The 16,576-nt window shown below is 39.7% G+C and overlaps 1 protein-coding gene across 2 annotated transcripts in view; it reads right to left on the bottom strand.

The window, feature by feature from the left end:
- Positions 1-16,576, bottom strand: part of PCCA (propionyl-CoA carboxylase subunit alpha) — a 349,630-nt gene that overhangs the window by 68,398 nt on the left and 264,656 nt on the right. For both annotated transcript variants that reach the window (XM_061133801.1, XM_061133802.1), the window contains one exon: positions 2,530-2,583. In XM_061133801.1, coding sequence (XP_060989784.1) covers positions 2,530-2,583 — 54 coding nt within the window. The remainder of the gene's footprint in view (positions 1-2,529; positions 2,584-16,576) is intronic.

Raw genomic sequence — 16,576 nt, 5'->3', positions numbered from 1 at the left:
GGAAAGTTCTGGGGAGGAGAGCTTTGACAGCTCAATGCACATTATGGACTAAATGCTTGTGTCCCCTCCACCCAGTTCACATGCTGGTGTCCCCATCCTCAGTGTGACAGTATTCAGAAGTGATGCCTTCGGGAGATAATCAGGTTTAGATGAGGCCACGAGAGCCGGGCCGGGCAGAGGAGAGGCAAGTGAGGAGACCCCGATGCTAGCGCCTGACATGTTTGAAGAAGAGCAACTAGGCTGGCTGAGCTGGTGTGTATTTTAAAAGGATGACTTTAACCACTATATTAATGATAAAGCAGTGAGCAGGGGTGGAGGTGGGAAGATTGACTGGCTGCTGCAACAATTTGGACAAGAAGTGATGAAGACTTTGGTCTGGATGGGGGCAGTGAGAGTGGCAGAAGAGGCAATTCAAGGAAAAGACAAAGTTGTAGCTTAAGTTGCCATTTTCTGAGATAGGAAAAATTGTAGAAGTTTATGTTGGTTTGGGTTTTCTTTTGCGGGTTGTGGCTGTCAAGAAGTCCTTTTTCAATGTCTGAACCCTGAGAAATCTATTAGAATGCAAGGAGCAATAACAAATAGCAGAGAGAGCACAAGAACTCTTTCCAGCATGAGCACAAGAGGTCCAGAAGACCCTAGCCATAATGGAAGTCTAGGTAGCTGATAAAAAAAGAATGGATGGATCTTTATGCAATGACGTAGGGAGATGTTCACGATTTACTGTTGCATGAAAATCCATTTCTGGAAGAACATGTCTATTGTTAAAAACTTCAAAACCTCTAAGGGATAAAATGAATACTTCCATGATGGTTAACTTTGTATGTCAACTTGGCCAGCCAACAGTATTCAGATATTTGGTCAAACAGTATTCTAGATGTTTCTATAAAGGGTTTTTGGTTTGTTTTATTTTTTTGGCCGAGGCATGCAGGATCTTAGTTACCCAACCAGGGATCAAACCTGCGCCCCCGGCATTAAGAGCACAGAGTCTTAACCAATGGACCTCCAGAGAGGTGCCACGGTTTTTTGTTTTTTTCTTTTTTAGATGAGGTTAACCTTTAGGTCAGTAGACTCTGAGTAAAGCAGATTACCCTCTAATAACATGGGTGGGGCTCTTTCAATCAGTTGAAGAAAAAGGATTAACCTCCCAAGCAGGAAGGTTACACAGGCACACTGACCTTAAACTTGAAATGTAACTAGCCTGCAGGTTTTGGAATTGCCTCCACAATCACAGGAATCAACTGCTTAAAGTCAATCAACCAACCAATCTCTCTCTCTCTCCTTACATATGAAAACATAATACACATACTGTGTTGGTTCTATTTCTCTGGAGAACCCTGATCCACTTTCTTATGACATGAATTTAAATAATAAATTTTTAAAATTTAAAATTTTTATTATATATATTTTTAAATTTTTTAGTTGAAAAGATAAGCACATGTAATAACTATTAATCAGAAAAGCAAGAATAGCTACAAGTCTTAGGTGCAACACTTAAAAATTACATATTGGACAGGTGTCTTCACATGTACTTTAATCTGTAAACTATACCACACCTCTATACATAAATAAAGTACAAAGCATGAAGTAAATGGACATTGTTATTGATAGCCTCCGTAGCTCAGTGGCAAAATCACTGTTCTTTTGATCTAAGCCACAAACTTGTCCTCTGATATCCTCAAGTTACAGAGTCAACAGAAATACCCAATGTAAATTTACAACCTAAACAAGGTACCCAAAAGATATGAACAGACATTTTACAAATTATAAATGATACCTAACAAATGAATACACAGAGAAATATGTGAATATAATGGCAATAAGCAGAGAAATGCTAATTAAAACAATAAAGTACCTTTTTCACCAAATTATTTTGGAAAATTATACCATTATTAATATAGTACTTATAAACTCATAAGTAAAAATAACTGTGAAATTAGTTTCTTTTCACTATGTAGAGCTATATAATTTTGAAATTATTATTCAATTTCATTAGAAATGTGGACCTACTAGAAGAAGCTAGAAGGAAAACTGATCAAAAACAAACAAACATAAAATATCAATTACCTTTTTTTTTGGTTATGCCACCTGGTTTGTTGTGGGATCTTAGTTCCCTGACCAAGGATTGAACCTGAGCCCTCAGCAGTGAGAGCACAGAGTCCTAACCCCTAGACCACCAGGGAATCCCCCAAGGTCACTATTCAAAAGCATCTTTTTAAAATCTGTTTTTATTTTTATCAAAAATAGGGAGAAAGTCTCCAGCAAAAAAAAGTACTTCAAAGACTCAACAAACTGCAAATAATTTTTAAAAATTATTTTGTCTCTAATAAGAAATAGCTAAAATTATTCCATCACGAGAATTTTCCCCACATGTGAAAGAACCCATTTCTTATATAAAGACATCTCACTTAACAGTGAAACAAAACCATGGTGAAGCCAAGTTCAAACACAAGGGCTAAAACCAGCTGATGACTTTTCCAGTTGATCTCTCTGTAAATTAAAAGAACAAAGTAATCATCCTTTCCTACTTACCACTGTGCCAAGAAACTGAATGCGCATGTTGCCCCCTGCTTCTCGAGAAAGACACTGGGGAGGAAAAAGAGACATAAAATGAATTCTCAGCCACACAACAACGTGTACCTGAATGCTCACAGCAGCAGTACTCCTCATAGCGAAACCACCCAAACGTCCATCGACTGATGAATGAATAAACAAAACATGGTGTCTTCACGCGACAGAGTACTATGTGGCCATGAAAAGGAACGAGGGGCTGATACACGTACGAAGTGAGATGCCAGGCACCTCTTCCCCTGCTTGTTGCCCACTTGTGCTGCTTCACTGGAGCAACGTCTAGTCAAGGCCTTTGTCCAATTTTCAATCAGGTTATTTAATTTCCTGTTGTTAAGCCGCATGAGTTCTTTACATAGTCTGGATAGTAACCCTTTATCAGATGTATGACTTCAAACATTTCTCCCATTCTACAGGATGCCTCCTCACTCTGTTGTGCCCTTTGATACACAAACTTTTTAAAATTTGATATAGCCCAAAGTATCCATGTTTGCTTTTGTGCTTATGATTTTGGAGTTATATCCAAGAAATTACTGTCAATTCCAAAGTCATGAATTTGCCTACATTTTCTTCTGGAAGTTTTATAGTTTTAGGCATTATGCTTAGGTCTTTAATCCACTTTGAGTCAATTTTTGTATCCAGTGTGATATGAGGGTCCAACTTCAATCTTTCATATATGGCAGATCCAAGCTTTTACAGAAAATCTAATGAATATGATCATCAAATTTATGTTTTCAACTCCCATTTATCCTGAGTTCAAGACTCATATAGCTATCTGTTCGTTGGACATCAATACTTGGATATCTAATGCACAGATTAAACCTAGCAAGTCCAAACAGAATTCTTGACCCGCCTCCCCAAACCTGCTTCTCCCCTCGCCTTCCCATCTCAGTCAACACTATCATCATTCACCCAGTGGTTCATCTTCAATTCTTTAACTTCCTTCACACCCAGTATCTAATCCATCTACCAATCTTTTCTGTCTTCCCTCCAAAACATACGCCAAACTGGTTCACTTCAAGTTGTCGCCACAGCTACCACCTTAGTCTACGCCAAGGGTTGACAATTTTTTTCTCCAAAGGGCCAGATTTTGCTAGATTCTTCTCTTGATATTTGCCTTAGCATAACATTATTTTGCAATTTAATCACCTCCAATTGAAGGGTAAGTGGAATATCCTCAACAGTACATTTATATAGATCATAAAATATGGAAGTACCCCTTGCTTTTGCATTGAGATTTGAAAAATGCTGTTGGAACTATAGTCTACTGCTTGTTTTGACAGCCCACGGAGTCTAAAAAGCAACTTGATATTAGCTGTGACTCAAACATTAGTTGTCAAAATGACTTGACCACAGTGTGCATTTTGCATGTAAATGCTGTTTTGTCTTACAATTTCAGTGTGAATTCATTAAGAAATATCATCAAGGCCGCAGCACAAGCTAATTTTCAAAGCTGTATGATATTCCGTAATAGTGGCTGAGGACAGTTCTTTTTATTCAGATAAAATTCAATCTTGGTCCTGCATTAAAAAAAAGAAATCTCAACAAACTCCTAAGCCACTGAACTGATGTCAATAGGGGAAAACCAGGGCATTGAGGTGCTATATACGAGAAAACTCCACAGACAGATAAAAATGAATAAAGGTGGCTGTGTTTTGGTAAAACTGTATTTATGAACCTGAAATTTGAATCTCTGATACTTTTCATGTGTCATGAAACATTTTTTTTTCCCAACCATTTAAAATGTAATAGTTTCAAACTTTAAAAAACCACTCAACTAGTGAACTGTACAAAAACTGGCAGTGGGCTGGATTTGACTGACTCCTCGTCTAAACCATCATCAGCCCCTCTCCTGTAGATGACTGCCATGAACAAACAAATGATTTCCTTTGTCTCTACCACTGGTCCCCAAGGAGTCCACCCGCCTCACAGCAGCCCTTTTAAAATCCGTCTTACCATTCTTCTATTCAAATTCTTCAAAAGTTTTGCAATAGGAATTGAATAAAATCCAATTCTCTGGGCCTACAAACATCGTATACGACCCGGTCCCTGTCTATCTTTAGCACTCTCCTAACTACACTTGCAAAGTATATCATGAGAAACACTGGGCTGGATAAAGCACAAGCTGGAATCAAGATCGCCAGGAGAAATATCAGTAACTTCAGATATGAAGATGACACCACCCTTATGGCAGAAAGTGAAGAGGAACTAAAGAGCCTCTTGATGAAAGTGAAACAGGAGAGTGAAAAAGTTGGCTTAAAGCTCAGCATTCAGGAAACTAAGATCATGGCATCTGGTCCCATCACTTCATGGCAAACAGATGGAGAAACAATGGAAACAGTGACACACTTTATTTTTTGGGCTCCAAAATCACTGCAGATGGTGACTGCAGCCATGAAATTAAAAGACGCTTACTCCTTGGAGAAGGAAATGGCAACCCACTCCAGTATTCTTGCCTGGAAAATCCCATGGACTGAGGATCCTGGTAGGCTACAGTCCATGGGGTCGCAAAGAGTCGGACATGACTGAGCGACTTCACTTTCTTTCTTTCTTTCACTTTTATTCCTTGGAAGGAAAGTTGTGACCAACCTAGACAGCGTATTAAAAAGCAGAGACATTACCTTGCCAACAAAGGTCCATCTAGTCAAGGCTATGGTTTTTCCAGTGGTCATGTACGGATGTGAGAGCTGGACTATAAAGAAAGCTGCTGCTGCTGCTGCTAAGTCACTTCAGTTATGTCTGACTCTGTGCGATCCCACAGACGGCAGCCCACCAGGCTCCTCTGTCCCTGGGATTCTCCAGGCAAGAACACTGGAGTGGGTTGCCATTTGCCAAAGAATTGAGGCTTTGGAACTGTGGTATCGGAGAAGACGCTTCAGAGTCCCTAGGACTGTAAGGAGATCCAACCAGTCCATCCTAAAGGAGATCAGTCCTGAATATTCACTGGAAGGACTGATGCTGAAGCTGAAACTCCAACACGTTGGCCACCTGATGCGAAGAACTGATTCATTTGAAAAGACCCTGATGCTGAGAAAGATTGAAGGTGGGAGGAGAAGGGGACGACAGAGGATGAGATGGTTGGATGGCATCACCGACTCAATAGACATGAGTTTGAGTAAACTCTGGGAGTTGGTGATGGACAGGGAGGCCTGGTGTGCTGCGGTCCATGGGGCCACTAAGAGGCAGACATGACTGAGTAACTCAACTGAACTGACTGAGCTATACTTGCATTGGAATAGACCCTGAGGCTGGGAAAGGCTGAGGGCAGAAGGAGGAGAGCATCAGAAGATGAGGTGGATGACTGGATGGCATCACCGATGCAACAGATATGAACTTGGGCAAAGTCTGGGAGAAGAGGAGGGACAGAGAGGCCTGGCATGCTGCAGTCCATGGGGTTGCAAAGAGTTGGACACGACTGGGTGACTGCACAACAACTACACTGGAGATACCGACCTTTCCTCTGGCCTCCACACAAACCAGCCTGGTTCCTGCCTCAGGGCCTTTACACTTGCCATTCTTTCTCCTTGGGACTTTCCTCCCCCAGATTTTTGTAAGGCTTCCTCCTACTCCCCACAGGTTTCATCTCAATGGTAGCTATTTGGAGAAGACTTCCTAACAGAAGCTTCTCTCCCTACCTAAAGCTATCTCCCTAATCGTCTTCTATGAGTTTTCCTGCTACTGTCTTCATTGACCTTCTTAGCACTCAAATTACCTTCTGTATGTGTTCACGTCTTTGGCGTCTAGTCCCTCTGATACAACGTGAGTCTTGGTCACCACTGTATCTCCTGAGTCTAGAACACTGCCTGAGATGTACTGGCATCACCTTCTATGTAGGAGACGCTTACAAAATACAACTGTTCCTTTCCCTTACCCTACAAGGGTTGGGCTGATTCCCAGGCAAACAGAAGTAATTTTGCAACAGGTAAAATGAAAACAGGTTTAGCATTTATATTTTTACAAACAATTAAATTGTAACAATGAACATGCAAACCATACATATAAGTACCAATAAGTTACCCTAAACTTCGCATTCAATTGAAAGCAAGTTAAAATGACATGTATGTGGAGTCTCAGATTGTTCTCACCACAGCTGCTCTAGTCTGTGTACCTGGAAGAATCCACACCTGACAGATCTCAGCAATAAAGACGGATGTAACAGAAAACAGGGAAATAAAATTTCACTCAAAATTGGAATTTACTTTGCTACAGGAAACAGGAACGTACACTTTTCTCACAGTCTAGAATTAAGGCAATTTGGTTTAAGAATCCACGGAGAACAAAGCCCTCCACGCCTACGATGAGTCTGAGGCACGCCAAAACAAACACAAACTGGCCACTGGATAGGCTCAGAGCAAAAAAAAAAAAGACAAAAATTAACTTATTTTCCTGAAACATATCCTACCCTGAAATATTTTCTCCAAATATTTCACCCCCTTTTCTATTTTAAGTGGCACTTCAGAGCTAGATGAAAATGGCCTTCTTTTGTTATTCTAATAGTCTCCTTCAACATTTATAAAATATACTCCTTTTTCCCTTCTTTAAGGAAAAGAATATTTAAGCAGACTTTGTTAATGCAACAATTTCAACATTTGTTAGAATCAAATTCATGCACAATTAGCAAGACTGCTCACTCAAAAAAAAGCAGAAACAGTCACAAAGTTTTAAAATGCTCCAAAGATCTCTCTCAGATAATAAAATCAGAGGCAGGTTCACCTTTAAAAGTAATCTTGCTGAACAGTAAGAGAAGAAACAGTCGTAGTTATCTCTTTACCCTCACTGATTCCCAACTTGATAATATGTTTTAAAGGCCATTACTATGGGATTGGTCTTATCGGTCTTCAGTGTAGCTGCCTGCATTATTTTCCATAATCAGTGTTTATACTATTCAAAATCCTCATCTTGTGGCAGCTACTAAAACACAATTTTCTACTTAACAGATAGCAGAGAAGAAAGAAGTATGTGTGTGTGTGGGGGGGGGGGGGGTGGATTGAGAAAGACATTTTCCCATTACATTAAATTTTTAAAAGCAATTCCAAATCATAAAACACATGCCACGAGAGACAAGAAAATGGCTCAGCTTCCAGGCTACACTACAAAAGCAGGTAGACCTTCACTGAAATTAACATTCTGAATTATGGCTGTAAATATATCCCAGCTGTTAAATAGTGATTAAATTTTTTGAAGCACAGTGAAAGGAGTTATTTCTGTGCTACTGGTGGGCTTGTTTCTAAGATGTATAACTGTAATTGATGTTTTCAGGAATGTGAAAAGGAGATGGTTAATAATTACTCTTTCATTTCCTACTTCACTAGGAAAAAATGCCATCCTTTACTTCTTCAAGTTATTTATTTATATATCCTAAACATTCTCAATAGATGGTTTCATATTACATTTGATGACTCCAGAGTAACCATGTGCATATAGTTCAAAATAACAGCTAATTACTTCAAGGGAATGGGGGGGGGAACATCTAAAAAATGTGGGGTACACTTATTTGGGGCCTAAAAACATAATACGATTACTTTCAAATTCACTTTTTCCTGGTAATGGTGCAGTATAAGCAAAATGTAAGCTACTTCATTTAATTTTCTCGTCAAAATATTCTTAACATATTTATTTTAGCACCTGTACTCATAAATTTATTAGGATTAAAACTAAAGTTTGTTCTCAGAAGTTGTGGGAGTTATTTTAATCTAAAAACCAGAAAAAAAAAAATAACATTTTTCACTTGTCTTCTGAAATGGTGAGAAAATCCATTTTCTTTAGAAAGAGAAAATCAAGGTTAAATCTTAAAAATCTATTCAAATTCTCTGTGGACAAGCATTTGGCAAATATGTATCACAGACATATATTCAACAAACACGATAACCTCTCTTCTATTATATTCATGTGCTTGTATACTATTCTATATTACAAAGGCCCACTGAGCATTTTAAGTTATCATGTTATATCATCTATTTAACACTGCAATCAATTCACAAGTAATCCATTTAATCTGGTATTCTGTAGTAAATAACATGAGATGCATGTGACACTATTCCAAATTTGTCTGCTTTAACATAGAAAATTTGTTCCACTTAGTTGAATATCAATGACCTATTCAATGCAGAATGCAATAGGACTGCAATCAGCTTTGTACTGTTATTTATAATAAATTTATCTTCTCTTGAAAATATTTAAGCAAGAATATGAGAAATAAAAAGAAAAAAGCCTTCAAAGGTACACCATGAATAGCTGCACATCACACAAACGCGGAAATTGTTAAGACCTTAGCAGGATCTCAAGATATTTTCGAAAGTATTTAGCTACTCTTCAGGCCTGTAGACAACCTGCTGTGAGCAGGTGGGGAGAAGAAATCAAGCCACACAAAGAAGCAGGCCAATAGCAGTTAGTGGGCTCTGCTTGCAAATGTTCAAACAACGTGCCTACGCAAAATGAAAATCTAGTATGGAAAACACTAGCGAGAAACAATACATCAAATCCCAGCAGACAAATTACATTGTAAGAAACCGAAAACTGAATTGTTTAGAGTAAAATTAAAGTGCTTCTTCAAGGCTTAAAAAAAAAAAAAAATTACTTCACAGGAACAGACTACAATCATAGGAACAATTAAAAAAAGTTCTATTTATCCAGCATGTTCCAGAGTAGGAAGGAGCTTGATGTGTGAAGAAAAGCAGTGAGCTTAACATGTATAGAACAGCAAAATCAGAATCTGTTTAGTTTCAACGCTTCAGTTACATGTTCCAGACAGGAAATCACTCCACTTTTTAAAAATTGTAGTAACTTCTGCTAAGTTTCTAAATTAAAAATTTGAAAAGGTTGTCACCTAGAAGAGAAATTTATCTTCTCTTTAAAAATAAATTTAGTTCATCTATTTCTAATTTTTAATGATAAAAACCAAAACTGTGGTTGAAATGGGAAGAGGAGCACTTTTGAAAAATGTGGGTTTTTTTTTTTTCTTGCATTAACACCATCTGACTTACAAAAGGTTTTATTTGTGAGCCGTCTAACTAGCCACGTACGGCTATTGAGAATTTGAAATGTGATTAAGGCAACTGAGAAAATAAATTTAGAATTTAGTTTTAAATGCAGAAGTAGTATATGTTTTTCTTTTAAACACAACTTCATTGTTTTGGTATTTTCCACTTTAATCATTCAATTTATGTTACTTTTTGTCATATATATATATATATATATGTCAGGGGTACATTTCACTTCTGGTATCACATTAGTAATTTTTTAATATTGTTTCATGTAGAATGTTAACACTTTGGAAATACTGGGTTAAATAAATGGATTTAAAAAAGAATTTCAGTTGTTCTTGTTTTCTTACCGTGGCTACTAAGAAAACTCAAGAACTGCAAATATGGCCCATATTAGATTCTTATTGGACAAACTGTTTCATTTCATAACTTCTTAAATTGGTAATTTGGAAATGAGAACATATCTTTCCACACAAGAATGAGAAAAGATTGTTAGTTTCTCAGGTTATATCATTAAGACATATTTAATATGCACTATTACTAATGGGCTTCACATATACAGTGAAAATAGTAGGAATGCTCTGGTGTATAACCAACAGTAAAAAGAAAATAATCAGGAAATACTATCATTTTATTTTCATTGAACAATAATATTTGAAAGAAAATGGTTTAATTATTAGATGAAGAAATGAATTTTAAAAGTTTTAAAATTCTAAAGAGGGCCTTTAGGGGTTTTTAAGGTTTCTATCCCCAGTTCTTTACTATAAATTATCTCATTTCAAAACATATGACCTCTTCCCCCATCAGATAAATGTTATCATTAGCTTTAGACTTAAAGTTATTAACAATGGTGAAAATATGTGTCCAAGAGTATGACTCTCTTGAATCTTAAGTATTCAAAATACATAAGGAAAAAAGAAAGTGCCATGTAGACGTATGGACATACTGGAGTAAGAGGTGATGCGCGCCATGCATAATCAGAGACGTTGGAGGAGACAGTACAAACAAAGGGTGTGCATGCCTGGCAAAGGAAGAAATGATCAACAGTCCGAGGTGGACCCTACTCAATAACCATCAATAGGCGGTACTGATCGTCTTCAACAGTGCAGGCGCTCCAATGGCAAATGAAGGCGAACAGGTACTTGACTAGAAAGAAACGTGCTATATACGCAAGATACTTTCGTGGGCAAGTTCCTGGGAATTCTGTTTCTCTTTGCTCTCACAGGAACTACAGTGATTCTGTATCTGCACAGACCAACCCGCCATGTTATCCAATAGAAAATGGATTTCACAAATGTTGGAAGATCAGAAATTAAAGAGAATTGGTAAAATGGCTAAGAAGGCCACTTTATGCACATAGCTTAATTTGACGAAGGCTTAGAAGAAATGAAATCTAAATCTTAAAATGAAGGCACAGATACAGCAGATTTATTTCTGAGATTAGAAAAATGAAAGATGACTACCCACTCATCCACCCACTCAACCATTCACCCAGTTATTGAGCTTTAACATGGGCCAGGAACTCAACAAGGAAATTCAAGGTCAAATCAAAACTGAAACAGGTAATTCAGATCAATTAAAACAATTTAGTCATTTATAAAATTCATTACCCAAATAATGGTTCATGCCAAAATACAATTTATTTTTAAAGAAATGAATGGATCATATTAAGTTCATGAGGCTTACCAATGAAAACAAGGAAAGTAAATAGACAAATGTAACCTGATTGGAGAAGAAGGGAACCAACTACTAAAGCAAAGGTAAGGCTTCCTCCCCAAGTATTAATATTTCATCATCTAATCAGATAAAGATGTTCAGTGCTCTTTCCATGTAGACACAGGGTGGTGGTGGTCAAAGTCGCTCAGCTGAGTCCGACTCTTTGGGACCCCATGGACTACACAGCCCATGGAATGCTCCAGGCCAGAATACTGGAATGGGGAGCCTTTCCCTTCTGCAGGGGGTCTTCCCAACCCAGAAATCAAACCAGGGTCTCCTGCATTGCAGGCAGATTCTTTACCAGTGGAGCCACAAGGGAAGCCCAAGAATACTGGAGAGGGTAGCCTATCCCTTCTCCAGATCTTCCCAACCCAGGAATTGAAGCAGGGTCTCCTGCATTGCAGGTGGGTTCTTTACCACTGAGCTATCAGGGAAGCCCGGATTATCATGGAAGACTGTGTGGACACAGGGATTCAGCAATAAAACTAGAGAGGTGTTAAATATCCACATATCCTTAAGTAAGATGGTAGAACATGCTGGGCCAGAAACTAAGAGACCGCGAAAGCAGCAATTGCCCATTCCTACTTCAGGACAACAGGAAAGAGGTTAAAAGTTAACTAGAGGACACGAATTCTTAAGCTAAGAATTCAAGGTTGAAAACTTCACGGAATTCATGAGACTCTCTTGATTTTCCATGACTTGTGGATTTTGAGGGACACCTAGGGAGGATAAGCAAGACTCTTGGTAACAGGTAAAGAAGACAAGACTGTGGTAAGGCACGCATGTGGCCTGGACGTGGATCATGGAGAAGAGACCCACGCTGGGTAATTTTAAGAGACTCTGCCTACCAAGAGGGCCATCAGGAAAAGACAAAGCAGGGCATTGAGAGTTCTGCACGTGAGGAATTCCTCCCGAATCCACAAAATGTCCTAGGAGACACGAGACAGCTTTGGGCACTTGTCATGCCCAGGAAGAATGAATACCATGTGCCTTGGTCAGCCTAGTTCCTCCAACAAGTTACCACTCACCCTTGCCTCATCCGGCAACTCCGGAGAGATCCCAGGATAGCAGGTAGGAAGTGGAGGGGGCTATAAACCAAGAAAGAAGAAAGCAACACTCTCATCTTCTCTAAAAACACTTCTCAGTCTGAGAAATTTTACGATCTTTAATTGAGAGGTGTTTTTTGTTGTTTTTTTAATCAGTTTTGACATTACAATGAACTAGACTTTCAGACACATTCTCTGCCAGATAGGCTATGACTTTGCTTATGACCTGACAGCAACTTTACGGGCTGTGAGAAGTGTATGTGAGATTATGCGTGGGAGGAAAAAAAGAAATTGAGATGATGAGTTTGAAAGAATGGTTGTAAGTTGCTTCTATTGGCAGTAAAAGAGTTCCATTTATGCAATGAGTTGGCTACACAGTAAAATAGATAAAGAAATGGCTAGTATTGAGAAGTACCTTGAATGCTTTTTTAATGACGATGCAAAAAATCCTGTCCCACAATGAGATGCTGCTTCACATCCATTAGGAGAGCTATTACAACAACAGCAATAATCAGAAAATATAAAGTATTGGTGAAAATGTGCAGAAATGAGTCCTTGAGTGGTGCTGGTAGGAGTGTAAAATAGTTCAGCTGCTGTTGAAAACAGGATGGAGCTTCTTCAAAAGATTACCCTGGAATTATCATGTGATCCAGCAATTCCAATTGTGTGTATATACCCCTGAGAACTAAACGCAGGGACCAGAAGAGGTATCTGCACACCCATTTTCATAGCAATATTATTCACAACAGCCAAAAGGTAGAAACAAGCCAAAAGTCCATCAACAGATAAACGGATAAACAAAATGTGGTCTGTATATATATATTTTATGACAGATAAATAATTTTGACATGTGTCACAACATGGAAACCTTAAAGACATTATGCTCATCGAAATAAGCCAGGCCCATACACGGACTTTGTGAGCGCACTTCCATGAGGAGCCCAGGGTAGTCAAATCCATAGCCACAGACAGTAGAACAGAGGCTGCCAAGCACCGTGAGGAGGGAAAACGGGGGTGGGGGGCGGGGTGGGGGGCGGTACTGTTTCAGGGAACAGAGTTTCAGTTTGTGGGGACAGAAAAGTTCAAGAGATGGACAGTGGGTGATAGCTGCACACCAATGTGAATGTACTTAATGTCACTGACCTACACACCTGAAATTGGTTAAAACAGTACATTTCATGTTTTATAATTGATGTATATTTTAGCACAATTTAAAAAATCCTGTTGAGGTTACAAAGTAGTGTGGAAGGAAGAAAAACCTTGATAAAAGTGCAGCAGATATGATCTCAGACTGGTATAGAACTCTGGTAGATGACTGATGGGGGCTTCTCTGGAGGCTCAGTGGTAAAGAATCCACCCACCGGTGCAGGAGACGCAGGTTTGATTCCTGGGTGGGGAAGATCTCATGGAGAAGGAAATGGCAACCCACTCCAGTGTTCTTGCCTGGAGAATCCCATGGACAGAGGAGCCTGGCGGGGCTACAGTCCATGGGGTCACAGAGTCGGACATGACTTAGTGACTAAACCACCACCACCAGATGATGGGTGGCTTGGCATGTAAAGTACAGAATGAAGGGTTCACTTTCAAAACCTTGTTTTTAAGAGGATAACCATCTAACAATGACAGGCAAGGCCAATACAAACAAATTAAAAGAAGGAAAGAAAAATGGTCAAAGCAGAAGACCAGTGCTCATGGGAGACAGGATTTTGTGGTCGCTATGGTACCCCACTGTATGCATGTGTGTGTGAAAGTCGCTCAGTCGTGTCTGACTCTTTGTGACCCCATGGCCTATACACAGTCTATGGCATTCTCTAGGCAATAATACTGAAGTGGGCAACCTTTCCCTTCTCCAGGGGATCTTCCCAACCTAGGGATCGAACCCAGGTTTCCCACATTGCAGGTGGATTCTTTACCAGCTGAGTCACGAAGTCCAAGAATACTGGAGTGGGTAGCCTATCCCTTCTCCCAGCGGATCTTCCCGACCCAAGAATCGAACTGGGGACTCCTGCATTGCAGGCAGATTCTTTACCAACTGAGCTATCAGGGAAGCCCTACTGTATGCATAAAGAATTCAACAAACTGTGTCAAGTTCTCATCATCAGCTTCTCCCAAAGTCAGTCCTCTCTTTTCTGTACGCTGCCAGGACCCTACTTTAGAACCCATTACCTAATGAGTGAAGTAATACGAATATCTTCTACATGAACTCCTTTTTCACTTCCCCCTTCAATCCCATAACCCCTCTTTTATTATGAAGACACAACCTCCCACAACAGCATTCTGATGGACATTACTTTCCTCTGCAAAAAGTGTCAGTGACATCTCCGTTGGTGATTGAAAAGCATAGACTCTTTAACCTTCTGTTTACAACTTGGCTTCTCCAACCTAATTTTCATGTGTAGCTCACATTACTTCCTTACTTGAATCTTCCCCATCCACCGCCCATTTCATGAACATGCAAAAGTATCTCAAATATCATCTGAGACACTTAGCCCACAAAAGACACACACAAACTCACAAACTTTAAGTGGCTAGGAATTCCCCAGAGACAAATGACAAATGAAAGTAACTGACAGCTCACAAAAGCAAATACAGTGACCAGAACTTCGTATTATGGAAAAAGTCACTTTTCTGTTGGCATAATTAAGAAACATTTCACAGAAACAATAAGCCTTTTAAAGAATTTTGGGGTTGGAAAGGTAAGAAGGTGGCAGACTATTAATAGTAAGGAAGAGAAAAACACCAGTAAAAGTAGTGCTGGTATAAGTGGTTTTCGTGTTTTAAACTATTTTAAAAACTAAACATTTTAAAAACTAAAGCGGGATCTTAACTCACACCGTACACAATCATCAATTCCAGAAGGATTAAGGGTTTAAGTGTGGAAAAGCACAACATAAAAGACAGAAGAAAACGTAGGCAAGTATTTTTATGAGCTTGAGGGTAGAAGAGGACTGTTTAAATAAATAAAAACTACACAAACCACAAAAGAAAAGATTGAAAATTCTCATGCTAAATCTCAGATTCAGAACTTTACTTGTAGAACTTAAAAAGGTAAAAATACAAGCTACAAACTGGGAGAAGTTGCCTGTAACACAAAAAACTGACAGGGGGGCTCAGGACACACAAACGTGGAAGAACTTCTGTGAACCACTAAGAAAAAGATAATCAAATGAAAAAATGGGCCAGGCTTCCCTGGCAGTCCAGCAGTTAAGAATCTGCCGGCCAGTGCAGGGGACACAGGTTCAATCCCTGCTCCAGGAAGATCCCACATGCCGCAGAGCCCATGGGCCACAACTCCTGAGCCTGAGCTCCAGAGCCTGGGAGCTGCGACCTCTGAAGCCCATGAGCCCAGAGCCTGTGCTCCATGGCAGGAGAAGGCCCTGCAGTGTGAAGCCCACACACGGCAACTCAGAGGAGCCACCACTCGCCACAACTAGAGAAAGCCCACAAGCAGAAAGAAAGATCCAGCACAGCCAAGAAATAAAAAATAAATAAATCTTTTTATTAAAAAAAAGGGGGGGGGGGCGGGCAAAAGCCATGAACAGGTATTTTGCAGAAGAGAAAACAAGACTGCCAACAAAAATATTTTTAAAATGCTCATTGAATATGAAAGCAAAGTCGCTCAGTTGTGTCTGACTCTTTGCGATCCCATGGACCAGAGACTACCAGGCTCCTCCGTCCCTGGGATTCTCCAGGCAAGAATACTGGAGTGGGTTGCCATTTCCTTCTCCAGGGGATCTGCCTGACCCAGGGATCGAACCTGGGTCTCCCGCACTGCAGGCAGACTCTTTACCATCTGAGCCACCAGAGCCTCATCAGGGAACACAGTACACGTTAAAACCACAGAAGGTGAAGTGAAGTCAGTCGTGTCCGACTCTTTGCGACACCATCGACTGTAGCCTCCCAAGGCTGTTCTGTCCATGGGATTCTCCAGGCAAGAATACTGGAGTGCGTTGCCATTTCCTTCTCTAGGGGATCTTCCCGACCCAGGGACTGAACCCAGGTCTCCCGCATTGTAGGGAGATGCTTTACTCCCTGATCCCTCAGTCAGGAAAACCTTAAGTCACCTGGATATCAAGGGGTCATACGATGTGAAGAAAAATTGTTAAGGGCACAGATTCCTGTGTTTGAATTCTGGCTCTTCCATTTACTAGCAGAATGCCCTGGGCCATTGAGCCTCTACAAGCCTCAGTTTTTCCAACTACAACATGAGAAATAACAACAGCACATATTTCATTAAACTTCTGTGAGGATTAAATAAACTAAAGA

This window comes from Dama dama, chromosome 30, assembly GCF_033118175.1.
Source record: "Dama dama isolate Ldn47 chromosome 30, ASM3311817v1, whole genome shotgun sequence".
NCBI lineage: Eukaryota > Metazoa > Chordata > Mammalia > Artiodactyla > Cervidae > Dama > Dama dama.
The sequence above is the reverse complement of the archived record's forward strand: the minus strand, read 5'-3'. Positions and strand labels throughout refer to the sequence as shown.